Source organism: Myotis myotis, unplaced genomic scaffold, assembly GCF_014108235.1.
Source record: "Myotis myotis isolate mMyoMyo1 unplaced genomic scaffold, mMyoMyo1.p scaffold_m19_p_10, whole genome shotgun sequence".
Taxonomy (NCBI): Eukaryota; Metazoa; Chordata; class Mammalia; order Chiroptera; family Vespertilionidae; genus Myotis; species Myotis myotis.
In genome coordinates this window covers 42,781,927-42,801,876 of record NW_023416314.1, presented here as the reverse complement: position 1 = coordinate 42,801,876, position 19,950 = coordinate 42,781,927, and the positions used below count along the sequence as shown (strand labels likewise).

Here is a 19,950-nt window from a genome sequence, read left to right as displayed (position 1 = left end):
CATGCTCATGTACATGCTGTATAAAAGAAGGGCATTGTTTGTGTTTGTCTCCATCATCTTAATGTTTCATCCTAGAATTAGTTACATTTAGGAAGCCTTAACTGACACCCCCACAGTCAAAGCAAATAAAAAATGGTGAAGGATGTTCTCTTTGGGGGAAGAAGTTTTCAAAGTTGCTTTCCATACTGAGGGAAATCTGGAGCATGGATGAAGTATGACCTTCGGGAATACTTAAATTTGCACATCATGGATTAAGGCTAGTGGGGGTAAATTTATCTTGTAGGAGAGTCCTTAGTATCTGCTTATGCTCTGAGTGCCTTACATTTCTTCAGAACCTAAAGATAATCTTAGAGTGAAGATTATAAAAAGAAGTAGATCTGGATAGGCTGGATATAAGAAGATTCTTGGAACATTGCCTTTAAACCTGGCTTGGGAGGAAGAGAGAGGTTTAGAGGTGGAGTACAGAAAATAAATCCTACTGATTAATGAGTTCATTTAAATTTTCATTTGGAAAGGAGAAAAAACAAATAGACAAATTCCTTTCCATGGCTCATACTTTCAGGATTATGAATGATATCTGGGCATTATCCAAGCTTTTGTAGCCATCTACTTTCACTGTACTTACTAAGAGAGAATGAAAATTCCAGGAAAAGTTAAAGGAATAAGAGAACCATTATGCTAACTTCCAGAATAGAGCTTTAGCTATGAGGTACCTAGTACCATGGAAATACAGTTACAGAGATAATTTGGACAAAGGCTGAGAAAAAGTTCTTTATGATATGGTTTCTCTGTTTGCACAGTTCTAAATATTACTTACTTTTCCTGGAGTTAATCTGATGCTGTTGAAGGACAACAACAGAGAAATAGGATTCGGTAAAGAAGGTAGAGAAGGAGATGTCAATGTAGGAGAAAAATGGGAAGAAATGGTGCCTCCAAAGTAAGAAGGCAGTTCTAAAAAGGTGAGTTATCAACAGAGTTAAGCCGGGTAGAAAGGCCAAATGGATGAGTATTGAGAATGTTTATTATTAGATTTAGTAACAAGGTGATCAGTGGTGACCATAGAGAAATTGGTTTCGGTTGGGAAGATGCAATGTGGAAGCCTCACTATAACACACTGAGCAGTGAGGATTTCAAAATAAAATTGGAGAAATGGAAACATAAACAAGCTTCCCTTCCTTCGGGTCTGGAGAGACAGTGTTTCAAGAAGCTTGGCTAAGAATTGAGTAAGGGTAATAGAATGGCAGCCAGAAAGGGAAGCTTTTGTTTTTATGATGGGATGGTCTTGCACATGCTTTTTGCCTTAAGGGAAAGGGACCTAAAGGGAGAGGCCGATGCATACAATGGACTAATGGAAAAGGTCTTTGAAGAAGAATGCAGGAAATGGAATCCTGAAGGTGGAGTGCTAACCTTGGAGAAGGAGGGGTATCTCTTTCTCAGGAACCAGGGGAAAAGAATGGATAAAGATGTAAATAAGTTTAAAATTTAGGCAGTGGTAAATAATCAGAGTTTTTCCCCCCCAACAAAACGCTTGCTTTGTTGGTTTTATCCAGCTGCACATCCAGTTTGATTATAGAATTTATGAAAGTTGGGGTTTGCTGTGTGAATGTGAAAGAGAAGCAAAGAGGAGATGAAGATACCAGCTCTAGCGGGAGAGTAGGTCAGGAAAAAATGAGGAAGAAAGTGCTAAAAGACAAACAGACCAGGAAAAAAAGGAAGAATTATTAAGACCCTGAGAGCAAGTGCATGGCAACAAGAAGGTAAGAGGGCGGGAAGATAGAAGGATGTGGTCAGAATGTTTAAAAAAATGGAATTTAAGATTCTCGAATGGGGAGCAGTTTTTGGTGTCAACCTATTCAGGGGTAGGCTGATGGAGAAGGATTGGGAGGCTGAGGTGAAATCTGAGTAAAGGTTATTAAAACTGCAATTGTACAACTGTAGAAGCTTCATCTACAGTATCCACCAAAGGACTTCCAAAAGTGTGAGTAATGTTTCTCTTTCCCTGTCTATGTTAACCTCTAATCACCCCTCCCCCCCACCCCAAACTCCCAAATGTGGCTTCTGAGGTAAGATGGGGAAGTAAAGGTGAAAATTAGGACCTTTTTCATCATATCTCCTACCTTGTTGCCTTACCATGATATGGGCACTCATTTGATCATCACACCTTCACAGAGTTTCTATTATGGCCTAGACAGGGTACTGGGCACTGGTGATATAGAAATGAGTAGAACCCAGTTTCTATCCTTAAAGAGCTCGTAGCTAATAGGGGAAGCAGGAACAGCGACAAACACTTTTAATCTCTGACCTTTTGTGTTGGAGACAGGATGTCTGAAAGAAAGTGAAGAACTCCTCAAAACACCCTCTTGGGCTCATTCCTATCTATATTCTCACAACTGCCTGCCATGTTGGGTCTCAATGGCACCCCATTCCAGCCAGATACACTCCAGCTGACAGGTATTCCTGGGATGCAGACAGGCCAAGCATGGGTTGCCCTGGTTTTCTGCATCCTGTACCTGATCTCCATTGCAGGCAACCTCAGCATCCTTGCTCTGGTGGTTCGGGAGCCTTCTCTGCACCAGCCTATGTACTACTTCCTCTCTATGCTCTCTCTCAATGATCTGGGGGTGTCTTTCTCTACACTCCCAACTGTGCTTGCTACCTTCTGCTTCAATTACCACCATGTTGGTTTTGATGCCTGCTTGGTTCAGATGTTCTTCATCCACACTTTCTCTTTTATGGAATCGGGCATACTCCTGGCAATGAGCTTTGATCGTTTTGTGGCTATTTGTGACCCACTACATTATGCCACTGTACTCACCAACAGCTGCATCTTGGCTATGGGCCTGGGCATCCTTGCCAAGAGCTTCATTACTCTCTTGCCTTTCCCCTTCCTGGTGAAACGACTTCCCTTCTGCAAGGGCAATGTTTTACATCATTCATACTGCCTCCATCCAGATCTCATGAAAGTGGCATGTGGAGATGTCCATGTTAACAACATCTATGGGCTCTTTGTGGTCATTTTCACCTATGGCATAGACTCAACTTTCATCCTGCTGTCCTATGCATTGATTCTGAGAGCTGTGCTGGCCATTGCATCCCGGGAGCAGCGGCTCAAGGCACTCAACACCTGCATATCACACACCTGTGCAGTGCTGGCTTTCTATGTGCCCATAATTGCTGTCTCCATGATCCACCGCTTCTGGAAAAGTGCCCCACCAGTTGTTCATGTCATGATGTCCAATGTCTACCTATTTGTACCCCCCATGCTCAACCCCATCATCTACAGTGTGAAGACAAAGGAGATACGCAGAGGGATCCTCAAAGCCTGTTATAAATCCTAGAGCGGAGGAAGGCTGCGGACCCTGAGAGAACTCCTTTGCAGAAAGAACTGGGACTTGTTTGCCAACTTAAGAAATGCTTAAAGCAAGGAGAAGAACCAGAATCTTGACAGTTGTGAATATAGAACCAATAAAGGAACATTTGACTCAATAAAATGACATACATGTGTATTGAATATTTACTATGTGAAAAACCCTGTGCTAGCTGTTAAAGAATTTAGAATGGTGAGTAGGACATATTGCTAAGTAAGAGGTAGACATATTAAGGGAAAAACATAAAGTAAGAGTAAAGATGCCCTGAAAAAATGTTTGATGTGTGGAAATAATGAAAGTTGTACAGTCCAAATAAGCTTGAACACAAATAACTCTGTTTTCACCCAGAATGAGGGAAATGATAAACACTGGAGACAAACAAAAATTATGTAAGCTCGGTCCTTCATGTGACAGAGAGAGCCCATTTGGTTTGTAGAGAGCAGGATAAATTTTGTTCTGTTTCTGTGAAGGGGCTTGTAAAAGATGAGAGTGGTTAGAGTACTTTGTACAGAGTAGAAGGAGGAAGGGAAGGTAATAATGTTTGACATAAATACAGGAAAAAATACTTAGGGAAGAAATTATAGAACCTTGCTAGTCCAAGTGTGACCCGATAAACAATAGCCTTCATGTATCTGGCAGCCTGTTAGAGAAGCAGAATATTAGACCTCATACAAGATCTACTGATTTCAAGTGGCATTGAATAAGACTCCTGGATGATTAAAACTTGAGAGGCACAGTGATTCTCTTTTCTAACATGACTCAGGTAATGCTGATCTGATGCATAACAATAATAACAAGACTCATGAGTAACAAGAGTTTGAAAAAGTGGTTCTCGAAGTGTGATTCCCAGACTAGCAATATCAGCATCACTTGGGAAATTGTTATGTATCACATTCTCAGGCCCTTCCTCATATATCCTGAACTATAAATTCTAGGGAGCGAAGTCCAGCAATTTGCTTAAGAACTTCTCCTAGTAACTTAGATTTTCATTAAAGGTTGAGAACCTTTAACCTACAATATCAGGCTAGAATATTTAGGACAATTTCAAGCAGCTTTGTTTATACAGAGAGATTTCCATGGCAAAGCTTGGGAAATGAGATCTTGAGAGAGTTTCTAAGTCAGATTGTGAATGGTTTGTAAAGCTTGGAGAAACTGACTTCTAGGTATTTGCTGTTGGTGGTGAAGGAAAACGCAAACTCATAGCCTATTATCTCCACCAGTTGGTGCAGATATAGCACAGAAATAGCTAACCCAGAAAATTTGATGAGTCATCTAGCTACTCCACAGCCACTCTATAAATAATGAAAAATAGAGTTCTCAAACTGCCTCTTTGAGATATTTCAAAGTTCCATAAAGGGAAGGAAAAATATTACTCATGCCCATCTTCTGTTTGCTTCCCTGGATACATTCCACAACCTAATATAAAAGCAAAAGAACTCTCATTCTACTGCCATTCCTTCTCTCAATACACCCTTACTATATTTAAAGCTGAAAATAAGGAAGCGGTAAAATGAAATGCGAAGACGAGGTACTCGGGAAAGTAATTATTTGGGGGATCTGAAATTGGGGCCTCTAGAAAAACTTATGTATGGTACAATTACATTAAAAATATTGCTTTTTACCCCCCATTTGAATCTCTGTCCTCTGTATATAAATACAATCCTCTCTACAGATCAGATTCCAGTTTGAAAAAATGCTAATCTGTAATCATAAAGTTGGTAGATGGCAAAGCTAGAACTCAAATCTACCTCTATGTGACTTTGATCCCCATGGTCTTTCACTGCCCTGGGATATTTCTTCTGGAGGACACTTAAATCTTGTGCAATTTGGTGGAAGGTTGAGTGGGAATCAAATAGGGAACAGTAATGATATTGAGTAAAGGCAGCCACCGTTATGTCCTCTCTTGATTAAATCCTAGTCCTGGATCTGGGCTTTAAACTTTACTCTCTGGTCTCTGAGTCTTGCAATTTTCCCACCAGGCTATAAGCTTTAGGTTCTTCATAGAATATAGATTTTAAGCCCAGAATTCAGAAAAATAAACTCTGGGTTCTGTGCTCAGAGTTCCAGTTTTGAGACTGGATAATTCCAATTAGAAGGGGATGTTGCTATGGAGTTTGGAGGAATTTGTCTCCATCCTATTCTTCATCATAAGGAAGGAGTTGGAATTTGATTTTCTCTGTGTAGAGAGAGAATTATCTCCAGGGGACATGCTTTTTTTCTTTCCTTCCTGCTCCCAAGGTGAGATTTAATCTTCCTTTTCCCATCACCAGCACAGCATCACATTCAGGCAAAACAGGACCCTGGAGGCACTGACCTCTGGGAGCTGTCATTCAAAAATATAAAGTTTGCCTCTTCTTTTGGCTAGTGCCTGCCAGAGGCCCATTCTGGAGCCCCTGTGAGCTCTTCCAATCCAACTGACACTTCTCAAAGCTTTCTCAGGTGAATTTAAACCAATTGTGTCTTCTAAGTATATGCACAAAAGTGTGCTACTGTCTACAATTCTGCTTGTGCCTCTATGTGGTTTTTTCATTCTCATTCATGTCTCAGTACATTTGAGTGAATTTCTATTGATGTATATGTGAGTGTTTGTATCTTAGCTATGATTTATTTAACCCATGATGGAGATAGAAAAATCCCCAAATTTTATTTTCATGCAGGTTTTCTATGAAAAGAATACTATTCATGAAAATGCCCTTGTAACCTCCAAAACACTTTCAGACAGGGCTTCCAGGGACTGTTTTAAAGGTGGAAGGCACTTGCCTCTGTTTTGGCCACACAGATTCCTAGCCATGATATTCTCAGTGTCACAGAATAAGAGAGACCTTGACAGTCTGGAACATCAGGCCTGAGGGCAGAAGCAGAGTTGAAAGGGCCTTTAATCTCAATTAAACATTGCTGTCCAGGAGTTTTTAGTCTTTGTTTGAAAATCTCCACTGACCAGAACATATTATCTCCTGTGCAGGTTTAACTCAGAAAAATCTTCCCTACCTGAGCCCCAGACTATCACCCTGTGATTTCTATCTATCACCCACTACGTTTTGCACCTACCCCATCTCCATCTCTTCTATGGTATCCTTTTCTCAAAGCAAGGTATCATTGGTTCCTTGAGCGCTCTTTTTTATCTCATCACACAAGAAGCCATAATAGAAACAGTATAAATTTCAAACCAAGCTGCCATTACTCTTTAGAAACACCCCAAAAAAGAAAAAAAGGTTCTCATTTTTTAGATGGTTACACTGTTAATCCCATAATGGTATTTACAACAAACATTGTTACTGTTGTTCTTCAGGGTACAGACTGCCTCTGCTCTCAACACATTTGCCTGTGACATGACCAGTTCTATGCCTTTAACTTCCAACCTGTTTCATCAGCCTCTTCTCTACTCTCCTCTGTATAGTTGGAGTCTGTGTGTTTTCTGGAATGTTGGAGGCAGATTCACCTTGAACTTTGACTGTATCATCAGCTGCTACCTGTGCTTGCTGAAATAAATTCTCGAACTTGGCTTCCCCCAACACTATGTAGGTAACTGCAGCTGGGCTCTTGTAGACCTCTGGTTTTGTGAGGACAAAGTGGACGTTCTTAGATGTCTGGATAGTGAGCTAGTAACCTCTGTAACCTGTAGAAGATCTAGTTTGGACACAGCCTTTTGAACCTTCTTTTTACTCAGCTCCATATTGCTTTACTGACTGGTTCTTCATTGATTTCGGCTGTTGCTGGCAGCTGGGCTTGTTGTGTGGTTGCCTGTGTGGAATCTTGTTCCTCGAGCTCTGGTACTGGTGCATGATTGTCAGATTCTGTTCTTGACCCTGTCCCAGCCTGAGGCGGTGGCAGTTCCTGCTCTATACCAGACACAGTTTCTAAGGCATCACTGGGCATTTTGTACAGGGAACGTGGGGGAAGAAAGAGCCTTAACGTCTCTCTTTAAGTGACTTGATACCCTTTGCCTTTGAATGTTTCTCAGTTGGTTTAACTCTGATCTGGAGTATGGAATCCAGAACTGCATGTTTATGGCTATGAGCAGTATGTTCATACTTTTATTAATTCCTGATCTCTTGAGCATGTCTTTGTGTTAGAATCATGAAATATTGGGGAGACAAGAATGAACTAAGGACAAGTCTATCCCTAAACAAGCCCAAACTATGGCAATGAGAAAAGAGATATAAATAAAACTCTAACATAATAGAAAACATCTGTATAAAATAGTATGAAGTCATAGATGCTAAGAATCTAGCAATTAATGAAACACAGAAGAATGTTTAAACTGCAGGTCAGGAGTAGGGTAGGTAGGCTATCTGCAAAACAAGAAAAAAAGACTTAGGGAGTACTTGCAAGTTACTTTTTTATCTAAAACTACAGGCCCAGTGCACGAATTTGTGCATGGGTGGGGTATGGCCACCCCAATGGGAGCCCATCAGGCTGGGCCAGTAGTGGGGAGGGACCTTGGGAGGTTGGCTGGTCTGCCCCACCCCCTACTGGGGTATTGGAGGCCAATCGGGAGCAGGCGTGGCTGTGGGGAGGGCAGCTCCCTCTGCGGTTGGTATGATTCTATTAATTTGACCTTTACTTTCTGAAACTGAACCTGGGTTTTCCTGTCACTCCTTAACTTCATTCATGCGCTTTTGATTTGGGCATGGTAACCTCACTTAGACGTTTAGGGCTTCTGTCTTTGAGCTGCTGTGTCTGTTACTGCCTCCTTCCCCTGCCCCTTCCTCCTACCAGGTTTACTGAGTCAGTAGGTGACTCAGCCTGAATGTTGACTCACTAATCAAATCAGTGGGCATTTATTAATTTGGCTCACAACAAAGGTGTTAGGGTCCAATCGGAGGCCGGGCCAGCTCGGGGAGGGGTAATCAGGGCCCAGATCAGGCCGGTTGGCTGCCGCAGTGCACATCAGAGCCACTGGTCGTTCTGGTCGTTCTGGTCATTCTGCCATACCGGTTGCTGGGCTTTTATATATCTATATATCTATATATCTATATATCTATATATCTATATATCTATATATCTAGATATAGATATAGATATAGATAGATAGATAGATAGATAGATAGATAGATAGATAGATAGATAGATAGATACTGTCACTGGAGAGTGACTGAAATGTCACCAAATGAGCCAAATGACTGGTTCTCAACTTTGGGTTCACATTGGGAACTTTAAAACATATTGATAATTAGATACCAAATCCAAAGATTCTAATTTAATCGGTGTGGAGTGTAACCTGGGCAGTGAGATTTTAACTTGATAGGTGATTACTATGTGTTGCCAAGATTGAGAACTACTGATCTACATGGCAGAAGCAAGGGACACTAATAAACAAAAGGCACAAGCAAGTATATTTCACTTTTCAGGAAGTTGTTAATCTTGGAATTTCTGTAGGGAAATTGAAGAAAGGTGCATAAAGAAAGGGCTGGAAAGTGAATACTAAGAGAATGCAGGTTCTGGGACCATCTCACTATTATGTTGTACATGTGTTGTATAGTCATAGCTCTTTGTATTCCCTTAACTGTATATTCTCCTGTTTCTCCATTCTCGGAGAGCAGTTCCATTAAATTCTTTAGCTATATGGACCATTTCAGATCAACATTGTTTAACTGCAGGATAAAGAATTGATAACAAATCAGTGAATCCTATGTTCAAGTAAGTTGGGCTAAAGAACAATTTGATGATTGGACATAATTCGAATTTTATACTAATTATGACTTTACCTTTCTATTTCATATTTTTAAAATTTAGTTTATAAATTTAATTTATTATATTTCACTACATGATATTACATGATACCACATTTTACTGTATTGTATTATATTATATATTATTTTCACCTTCTGGTTGGGGTTTAACTATTTTATTCTGATCTCTTGGCCACTAATTGAGACCTTTATCTCTGTGTCTTTGCTCTCTTCATGGACTCTAGATCAAATCTGCTATTTTAAAGCCACTGCCTCTTTATTTAACAGCCTCTCTGAATTCTGTTTTTAAACACAGAGCTCACTTGTGTATTAGTATAATTTTCAAGAAATGTCCATATCCTTTATCATCCTTATTCATATTTTTCTATTTTTCAACTTTCTAAAACCAATGTCTCACTTTCATTCAAAACATGTGCCCACCCGCACCCGCCAACTCCAGAGTGAACCCAGAGTGAAGTCGGACACACAGAGACTGCCATTTCTCCAGAGGTTCCTGTTTTCTCAGACTCACATTGGCAGAGCTACAACTCAATTCTTTTTTATGACTCCCCCTAGATCTGCCTTGGTTTTACTCTCTTCCCCATAGTGAAACAGAAACATAAGTACAGGAAGAATTTGTGGATCTAAACTATAACCTAGGCTCTGTAGAAATTGATGCTTAGTTTTTTAGTACATTACTTACTATTACTCTTTTTGTCTTAATGTTTCCCTTAGTTTACAAATGGACACACTGAGCCATGGGAAGGTTAAGTTAGCTGCTCAAGGTCACACTGAGAATAAACTGTAAACTGGGCTTCAAACTAAGGTTTGCCAAAGTCCATTGTGGAGCTCTAAAACACTGAACATATGATGTTAATTTTCTCACTTTCATCTTATATCAAAACAAGAGAATAGTGTTATTATTATCTCCACTTTACAAGTTAAAAAAAAAAACCACAAGCTTGGGTTAGAGTATAAATGCAATGTCCACATTACATATTTAGTAACTGGCTGAGTGTGGATTTTGATCCAGTTCTGATTTATTCCTGTGTTTCTGCTCTTAATTTTTAAGTTTCCATAAGAAACTTAAGATTTTTCAGTCTAAAACATTTTCTAGGATTCTTGCTGTTAGGGGAAAGAGGAGGTGGGAAGAAAATGTCTGTTATATTTTTACTTAGAATAATGTAAATGACTTCAGCTTTCCCCCACCTCTTTGCACCTCCCTCCTTCACACTTAGAGGTGGACTGCTGAGGCAGATGACCCTATAGGTGGGAACTAACTTTGTTCTGTTTTTCAAATGACAGCTGAAGACTGATCTCTGCTATTGGTGATATGGGAGCCAAGAACAATGAAAGTATTGATCTCCTGTCCGTCTTTCTGACTGGAATCCCAGGATTGGAGCCCCACCATGGCTGGCTTTCCATCCCCTTCTTCATCATGTATATTGTGGCCATTGTGGGCAACAGCCTAATCATGGCAGCAGTGCAGGTAGATTCTGCCCTACATGAGCCCATGTACCTGTTTCTCTCCATGTTGGCTGTGACTGAGGTGGGTGTTTCTGTGTCTACACTGCCCACTGTCATGGGAATTCTTTGGTTTGACGCCCGCCAGGTTGACTTTGATGGCTGCCTGTCTCAGATGTTCTTCATTCACACTTTCTCCTGCATGGAGTCAGGGGTCCTCTTGGCCATGAGTTATGACCGCTTTGTAGCCATCTACAACCCACTGCGTTATACAGCCATACTGACCCAGCCCCGCATCATCTGCATGGGTCTGGGCATTACACTGAAGAGTGTGATACTCATGGCTCCCCTTCCAATCCTTTTGAAGCAACTGCCCTATTGCCACACTAACATCCTCTCCCACTCCTACTGCCTCCACTCAGACCTGATCCAGCTGCCATGTGCTGATACGAAGTTCAATAGCATCCTGGGCTTGGCCATTGTCCTGGCCACTTTTGGGCTAGACTCACTGCTCATTGTGGTCTCTTACATACTGATTCTTTATACAGTGCTGGGCATTGCTTCTGGGGAGGGACGTCGGAAGGCTCTCAACACATGTGTGTCACACATCTGTGCAGTGCTTGTGTACTATGTGCCGATGATTGGTGTGTCTGTGATGCATCGCGCGGCTAAACATGCCTCACCCCTGGTCCACACACTCATGTCTAGCATCTACCTCTTTGTGCCTCCTGTGCTCAACCCCATCATCTATAGTGTCAAGACCAAGTCAATCCGACAGGGAATTGCCACCCTGTTTTCCTGCAAGAGAGAATTGCTCTGAATCACTCCAAGGAGGCAGGGACTTTGAACCAGTTCATAAACTCTGATGATGGTTCTACTATAGACAACGCTCTACACCAGGCATTTTGAGGAAGAATAGAAACAAGGTATTCAAAGTGTTGACACAGGTTGAATCTGAATCACATGAGATATCCCTAACTCTTCCCATCTCACATCTTATCAATGCACATGTGTCTCTGTAAGTGCACAAATGTATGTCATCTCTAACAGATATAATAAGCTTGAGAACAGAGATCATACAATTCTTTTTCCTCTTAAAAGTCCTGGCAAAAAGCCTAGAAAATAGTTAACAGTAAAGGTTGACATTTAATGATGTTTGAAATGAAATAATACAAAGCTCTGTTTTGGTGGATTAGGCAGGGAACATCTCTCCCAATAAAAGAAGATCATTCTAAGAACATGCCTTTGATTAAGGTGAGCATATTTTTTGGTTTGCTCCAGATAGTCATGGTTTACACTTATTTTCCTCAGCATCATTATTAATAGCAATCCCTTTTCCTCTCAAATTGTCCTTGTTTAAATAATAAATTACATTAGAAAACTACCTATGAGGCAACTGCTTTCCTTTTTATGACAGGAACTAGACTATCCCTATGATTCACCATACAATGGTCTCCATCCCCAGAATTTATGTATCAGGAGACTCTGAGAATGAAGAACAGGTGGCCTCAATTTAGGCACAAGATAAAATATGGATGGCCTCACAAGGCCCAGGTTTCGGATCCTAGGTATATCAGCAAAAGCACCAAATTGTGCTTTAGTAGAATCTCCGGCCCTATTTTTAGGGCCAAATAGCTCTGATTTCTCTGTGTCTGGATATTCCTGTTTCTCTTCCCCCTGTCCCTCCACACTTCATTAATCCCATCATGCCATGTGGCTGGTATATTTTTACCTGTTCCTTTGCTCCACTCCTCCCCTAGCTCTGTCAGCATAGGTCTAGTTGACATTGCTTGTTTCTGTTTATGGCTATCTATGGTTTTTTGAAGACCTTTGGTCAAATAGGAAATACCTTCTTCACACCTCCTAAACAACACAGGTCAATGTAGAATGGACTGATAGGATTTTGTTGGTTGGTCAGTAACTAGATTCAGGTTTTCAGCTTCTCTCACTTCAGGTCTTCTAATGACAATGTACACATTTTTTCTCACCATATTATATTCTTCCCACCCTCATCCAGCTCATCAGGGTCGACTTTAAATAGTGGCGTATTTTTGTTGTTGTTAGTGGTGGGTTTTTGTTGTTGTTGTTGTTTGTTTGTTTTTTGACAACAGTGGTTGTGAAATTTGTATGTACTCTCAAAAATAATCACTGGGGGGAAAAACCCTATGTATCTTCTCATGCATTTTCAGGCTGACATCTACGGTTTTTATCATAAAGTTACATAGTGGTTGAGAATGCATTTAGGGATATATTGTAAATATAGTTAATTTAAAATAAATTGTTATATCACATATTTAAATATTCAATGGAATATAAATACATTACGCTTTGATACCTGACAGCATAAATTATAAAATACAAAAACACATTCTTTAACATTCACATATTTTACATTTGTCCCTTTGTTCCTTAAAATTAAATTTTTATTTTACTTCCACTGTATAGTTTTCACCATATAGTGTATTTTTTATGTTGAAACTATTTCAACAATGTATCATAATTATTTGCAAAAATATGTATTTATATTTCAATTTGATGCTTAAAAATTGGTAGTCTATAACACATTGTTTAAAAAGTATATTTTGTATTGAGTTACTTTCCAAATACTGATTAGTACATAAGAAATACAACATAAGCATAATATAACTTTTGATATACCAAAAGTAAAATTTAATTGGAAACCCATCTCTTAATGGAATGCCTGCTTTTTAATCTAAAAAATGAGTATTAATTACTAAATGAATGAGAAACAGTCAGCAACAATTTTTACCAATTTATTTTCTTTCTTTTACATCAATGTATTAACATAAATAAATTTGATAACATAAATAAGATGTTATTGGAATCATTTTATCAAAGTCCAGTGCCATTTTTAAGTACTTTTGGAATGAAAAGAACCATATAATGATCTCTTAGGACATATTATTTTAATGACCTAATAAATGGTAACTCCATTGGATTCCTCTTTATTTTTGTTGAAAACAATGAAATTGATACCATTTCTTACACTAGAGAACATTAACCGGTCATAGGTATCATTCACTTTATCAAACTCTTGCCAATATTTTCAGGAGTCCCTTTGTTTGGTTTCTCAGAAAGTTTTACCCATCATGGTATATCATAGAAATATTTCAGATGCCTAGCCTTTTTTCATTCCTTTCTTATAAATGAAATTTAATTTAGTGGGGGGTAAAATGAGTAAATAAGATTGTGTAAATGAAGAAACAAATGATGTAATAGAGATACATTGAAAAAAGGTACATACAGTCTTGAAAAAGCAATTTAAGCAAAGAAACTTTATGGTCATTTAATATCTAAAGATTAATCCCCCTAAAACTTTGTGCTCAGGCACTTCCAGGTATGTTTTCATTTCCCCAGGGGACACATAATTAATTTGAAGACCACTAGATTAGATACCCACTAGTGGCAACTTCTATAAAACCAGTGTGACTATTCTGGAAAAATTCTGATAAAATCTCATTGTTAAACATCAGGGAAATAATTTATTCTGGAGTGGAACCTGAAGACTTGTGCGTAGCTAGGGATGTCTTTCATCGAAGAATGAATAATTATTTTCTTCACTTATTCAAGTAATATTTTGAACACCTATTACATCTACAAGATAGATATATACTAATATTTTATACTTAAATGCAACATGTAGAATAAATCTAAAAACTTAACAATAAATGTTCCAGTAATTTCTTGGGCCTTGTCTAATATTCCCTTCTAGGTTTTAACTAACATGAACAGATGGATAGACCATCTAACTCCCAAATCAAAAGCATGAACATACATGAATAAAATGAATATACAATCAAATCTCATTTTTAATAAGATTACATTCACAGTCACTTGTTCTGGGAACATGGTTGCCTAGCAGCAATACTAAGAGTGAAGATAGTTTCTGATAGATTTATTTCATAGTTGTTCAAGGATTCAAGACTTAGAAAAATAAAAAATAATAGTTGCATGATTATAAAAATATTATGTTAGAACATTATCTAGCAAATAATTATGGTTGTATTCTGACCCTCTCAAAGACTATGACTTTGAGGAATAATTTCCAAATGAAAAAATCTAGATGTTGCAGCCTTTAAGGTTAAGTTTAAACCTACACTGTCTAACATGGTGACCATTAGCAATATATGGCTATTGAGCCCTTGAAATGTGGCTAGTTTTAATTTATATATACATTAATAACATCTGACCAAATTTTGAAGACCTAACATGAAAAAAATGAATGTAGAATATGTTATTTCTAATAGGTTATACATTGAAATGATGACATTATAGTTATATTGGGTTAAAAACATATACCTTGAAGTTATTTTAACCTGTTTCTCTTCTGTTTTTTAATGTTGCTACTAGGAAATTATAACTAATGTGTGCTTATATTATATATCTATTGTATAACACTAGGTTAGAAGTTAAAATATGAAAACTAACAAAAATTATAGTGAAATAGAGTAATGAATTTGAAATTATCTATGAGTATTTCTCTGAACACATACACACACACATATAGATATATATAGATATATATGTAGATATATATTTAGTATATAAGAAAGAGACACAAACTATGACATTATAATGACTAGAACCTAACTTCATTTGTGTGAACCTAAGTTCACAAAAAGAAAATAAACATTTTTTTCTAGGGAAAGAAAACAATAGAAAATGTAGAAGAACAAAGGATAAGGACAGATTTCCGGATTGAGTCTTTATTTGGCCATTGGCCCAGCTGGGTGGCTCCGTGGTTGAGTGTCAACCTATGAACCCAAAGGTCACAGTTGGATTCCAGGTCAGGGCATAGGCCCAGGTTGTGGGCTCAACCTCCAATAGGGGGCATGCAGGAGGCAGCCAATCAATGATTCTCTATCATCATTGATGTTTCTATCTCTCTCTCCATCTCCCTTCCTCTGTGAAATCAATAAAAATATTTTTAAAATATTTTCACCTTGGTTTCTTGGGCCTATGGAGACCAAAGGCTACCAACATTAACTCTGAAATTAATAAAAAATATTTAAAAAATGTGGGCATTGTCTTCAGGTAATAATTTGCGACAATAAAATTCAATTGATAGATAGCTCTGAACAAGAGATTATTATTGATATCATATGCTCCTTCTAAAAAAAACTGGCATAATCTCAAGATGTATGTTTTTCCCTTATGTTTTTTGGGACATTATCAAGCCTGTATCATCCACTGAAAAATAAAAAAGTCTCCTTTGATACATTTTCTTGACTTTTTTGACATTAGATTTCTTGGTCCTAATTTCCCATATTCTGACATTGCATATGCTTTTGATTCTAAAATTTATTTAGCTACACCAGCTGATTCATGGTTGTCTAAAGAAACATGCTAACTTCTAGGCTCTGGATAAAGACATGGAAAGTGGGGGAGGAAGGGTATTTGAAAAGGAAGAGATCCCTTCTTCACTTATTCTCTGCTTTTACCTCTTAATCTTCCCTCCCTCTATGCTTCAATGGAAACCCTTCGTATTTTTATTCAAATCTAAGTTAGCCCTAATATTGGCCACCTAGACCCCATGAATTAAGTAATGAGGAGCTGTGACCAATATTATGGCTGCCTTTCAAACTGATATTTCTGAGAGAGCTTACCTAGTTTAAACAAAATAATCTTTATAGTCAATAAGATCGTATCCCTTTACAAGAGTATTTTCTAATACAAAATCCATGGTGCTAAGGGGAACCTGCCCCTAGAAATTAAGTCTCATTAAGGACATTGAGATATATATTTTTAACAGTCTGTTTTGGTCTGAAAATTGAGTTCCTATTCCTACAAATATGACTGTACACCTATTTAAAATTCTAAATACTAAGGACTTCTAGCAAGGCAGGAATCTTGTTCTAGCTGTGGGGGATCTAAACACCCTGCCCTGATTTAGACTCTGCATGTAGTTATTAGGTCTGCTGAAATCATGATGTGTGTTGTTGATTAGGCAAACCTGAATAGCTAAGAAACTTGCTGTGTATCCATTCTCCTTCAAAGATTTTCCAGTCTTTCACAAGAGAAAGTCAAAGCACACAGCCAGTAGGTCCCCCTCAGGGCCATGGAGCTAGTGTTAACCTGACCACCTAAGTGAGTTAAGAGAACAGGTAGTGGGAGCGACAACAAAGTGTTTCCTTCTTACTTATTTAACCAACCCCTTGGGAAAAAAAGAATATCCAAAAGGAAAAACACACACAGCTTAAACAGATATATATTCAATTGATGAAGCTCATCCCGCTGGCATAGCTGATAAAGTGTGCTAGATATCAATCAACTCATATCTGCATCTCTTTTAGATAGAACACTTACTTCCAGCTCTTCCAAGCCAAACATCCGTTAAAAGCTAAAATTATGTCATACTGCCTTAAAAATAGAGTGGCATTTTATTTCACAGTCTCTGTCTCCATTTAGCAATTCTTACTGTACTTTCCCCACAAGCCTATGAATCAAAGTCCTTAGTAATTTAACGCAATTATTCTTTCATCTTTAATGTGTATTTCTTTGGGAAAGAAGGCGCATAATTCCATGGCGGATATGTTTAGTCTTTACACTGTAGATGATGGGGTTCATCACAGGAGGTGCCAACAGGTAGATATTGGCCATGATAACATGGACCAGTGGAGAAGCATGCTTGGCAAAGCGGTGGGTCATGGATACGCCAACCATGGGAACATAGAGAACCAGAACAGCCAAAATGTGGGACAGACAGTTGTTTAGGGCTCGAAGTCTCTCAACCAAGGAGGCTATTCTGAAGACACTTTTTAGAATCATCGCATAGGAGAGCACAATGAGCAGAGGGTCCATCACAATAATGAGCAAAACCAGAGCAAATCCATACCAGCTGTTGAACCGGATGTCACCACAGACCAGGCGAATCATGTCCTGGTGGAGGCAGTAGGAGTGAGAGAGAAGGTGCGAGCGGCAGAAGGGCAGGCACTTGAGCAGGAAAAGGGAGGGAAGAACAGCCAGAACACAGCGGCAAATGATGGCTAACCCAATCTTGCCAATGACTTCACTGGTGAGGATGGTGGCATAATGGAGGGGGCGGCAGATGGCCACATAGTGGTCGAAGGACATGGCCAACAACACAGAAGATTCCATAAAGGAGAATGTATGAATAAAAAATACCTGTGCAAAGCAAGCTTCAAAGCTGATCTCACAAATGTTGAACCAGAGGAGCTGCATAACAGTGGGCAGAGTGGTGAGGGTGAGACCCAGGTCAGTCAGGGCCAGCATGGAGAGAAATAGGTACATGGGCTGGCGGAGGGATGGCTCTGTGCGTATGACATTGAGAATGGTGGTGTTGCCCAAGATGGAGATGGTGTAGAGACAGCAGAAGGGGATGGAGATCCGGATGTGGGATGCCTCAAATCCAGGGATGCCCGTGAGGATGAAGTAGAAAGATTCTTTGGTGGTGTTAGTCATTTCGAACATGACTGAGGAATGTGGCTTCATGTTGAGAGTCTTTGCTCAGAAAGAACACAAATATGATTTCTGTTTTTGCCCTATTTTGACCTAACTTTACCCAAATAAAGGTTTAGAATTGTTGGGAAACTAAGGAAAGATAGAAGAACACAATGATTGCTTGTCTTTATCCCATCTCTGCAGAGATTGCTTTCATACAAACCTTATTCCCTGAAAACTCAACATATTAATTCACGAGAAACATGTTTTTAATTCTCCTGTTTCTGTTTTACCACTCCCGTTAAGTTCTTAGACCCCTGGAATCTGCCTTTCATCCAAATTCTGCTACCAATTCCATTCTCATAAAGACTTAAAATTAACTCCAAAATGAAAATGTAATGGCCAATATATGTTTTTAATCCAGTCTCCTTTTAAATTTTCTTGGATAACAGCATTTTCGCCTGTTTCCCTTGTTCTGAAGTCATCACCATTTTTTTCTTTACCTCCTGTTTATTTCATCATACACTCAGGTCAGATTCACTCTAGGTTAGTGCTTATTTCTGATCTGTCTTCTTATTCTCATGAATTAATGTCATCTGATGCTGTGGATTGCATTTACGCAATAACAAAATGTAACTGGAAGCAAAGGGCAGAGTGTGTAGGAGGGAAGTGAGAGTCGAGCCCAGATGAGCACTATCACACTTATTGATTGCTTTCTATGTTTAGTTAATGCCCTAAGTGCATTACTGGTATTAATTTATTGCATTTTCTAACAGTAGTCATCACCCTCTCCTTCTTTATCCTGAACATCCACAGAGGAGTCTTACCTGTGATTTCTCCTGCCTGTGGTTGGTACCCTCTTCTTTATATTTAGATTTTGTCTTCTGTGTTTGACCCACAGGATAGCTAAATTATAAGCTTTTGCAAATCTCTAGGCTGGAAGAGGGGGAGTGTGGCAGGTCCCTTCAGGATTATAATGAAGAGGCATCTTGAGACCTGGGGTCCACTGGGAAGCCAGGATGTCAGCTTTGTCCCTGAGCGGCTTTTCTGCCCCCAGTATCCTCATTGAGTAGCAAGTAGAAACACACATGGAAGCTCTGTTTTTTATAATTTCTTGAATATGATTTGAAAATACATGCTGATGCTTGAAATGTACAATCTCTTAAAAAATTGGTTCCAGGAAACTTTCTTCTGTAAGCAGTCTGAAGTTGGGGCAGGACTACAAGGGACAGGATAGCTACAGGTAAAAAGAATGTCATGCACCACTTTCAAGAAGCAATCACCTTGCAGTCAACCTCTGGAAACCACAAAGATCAACTTTTCTAATATATTTATACAATAAGTAAATATTGATAGCCATATCAACACTGAACTAGAAAGAAAAACTGTTTATTAGTTAGCTATTTGATGGCACACTTAATGATTTGCACAAAATTATATTCCAAGTGGATAAAGTAATTTAATGTAAATCACTAACAAAAATTAGAGAAAACAATATAAGCATTTTAATTTTTCATTGAGGAGGACTATCTAAACATAGAAGCAGTAAAAACAAATCACAGATGAAAAGATGAGTAGATGGAATAAAAAAATTGAATTTTTCTCTATAATAAAAAATGGAGAAATTTAAAATAAACTTTCAAAACCATTTATGAAAACATGCTATAGAAAGAATTGATATCCTAAAAAAAGTAAAAGTATTAATATTTATCATTATTAGTAGCACAATAGATTAACAGGACTATAACAAAGTTCACAACAAATACGGAAATTCAATTATAAGCAAGCATATTTCAATGGCTTCACAATATAATATGTATTACAAAACCACCTTACCCAAGAATGCAATAATAAAAAATCAAATACTATAAACAATGTTTTAAACTTTTCAAAATAACAGAGGCTTTTTTTTAGAACATCATGCTGTGCAGATAAGGCCATAATAATGAGGAGTATTGTACTTTCATAAGGAAGTAAAATGTGCATAATAATTTCTAGAAAACAATTTTAGCACAATTACCACA

General features: G+C 38.5%; 3 protein-coding genes and 1 pseudogene across 3 annotated transcripts; 2 read left to right on the top strand and 2 right to left on the bottom strand.

The window, feature by feature from the left end:
- Positions 1-2,399: 2,399 nt before the first annotated feature.
- LOC118663110 (olfactory receptor 51I1) lies at positions 2,400-3,338 on the top strand. Its single transcript, XM_036322481.1, has one exon. The coding sequence runs from the start codon at positions 2,400-2,402 to the stop codon at positions 3,336-3,338; it is 939 nt and encodes a 312-aa protein (XP_036178374.1).
- Positions 3,339-6,599: 3,261 nt separating this feature from the next.
- LOC118663104 lies at positions 6,600-7,244 on the bottom strand (annotated as a pseudogene).
- Positions 7,245-10,373: 3,129 nt separating this feature from the next.
- LOC118663100 (olfactory receptor 51I2-like) lies at positions 10,374-11,324 on the top strand. Its single transcript, XM_036322455.1, has one exon. It carries the CDS (start codon positions 10,374-10,376, stop codon positions 11,322-11,324), a length of 951 nt encoding a protein of 316 aa, XP_036178348.1.
- Positions 11,325-17,008: 5,684 nt separating this feature from the next.
- Positions 17,009-17,977, bottom strand: LOC118663092 (olfactory receptor 51Q1-like). The gene has a single exon (XM_036322443.1). It carries the CDS (start codon positions 17,975-17,977, stop codon positions 17,009-17,011), a length of 969 nt encoding a protein of 322 aa, XP_036178336.1.
- Positions 17,978-19,950: the final 1,973 nt, after the last annotated feature.

Coding starts and splice junctions, on each gene's coding strand:
- LOC118663110 (XM_036322481.1), top strand. CDS start 2,400: ATGTTGGGTCTCAATGGCACCCCATTCCAGCCAGATACACTCCAGCTG.
- LOC118663100 (XM_036322455.1), top strand. CDS start 10,374: ATGGGAGCCAAGAACAATGAAAGTATTGATCTCCTGTCCGTCTTTCTG.
- LOC118663092 (XM_036322443.1), bottom strand. CDS start 17,977: ATGAAGCCACATTCCTCAGTCATGTTCGAAATGACTAACACCACCAAA.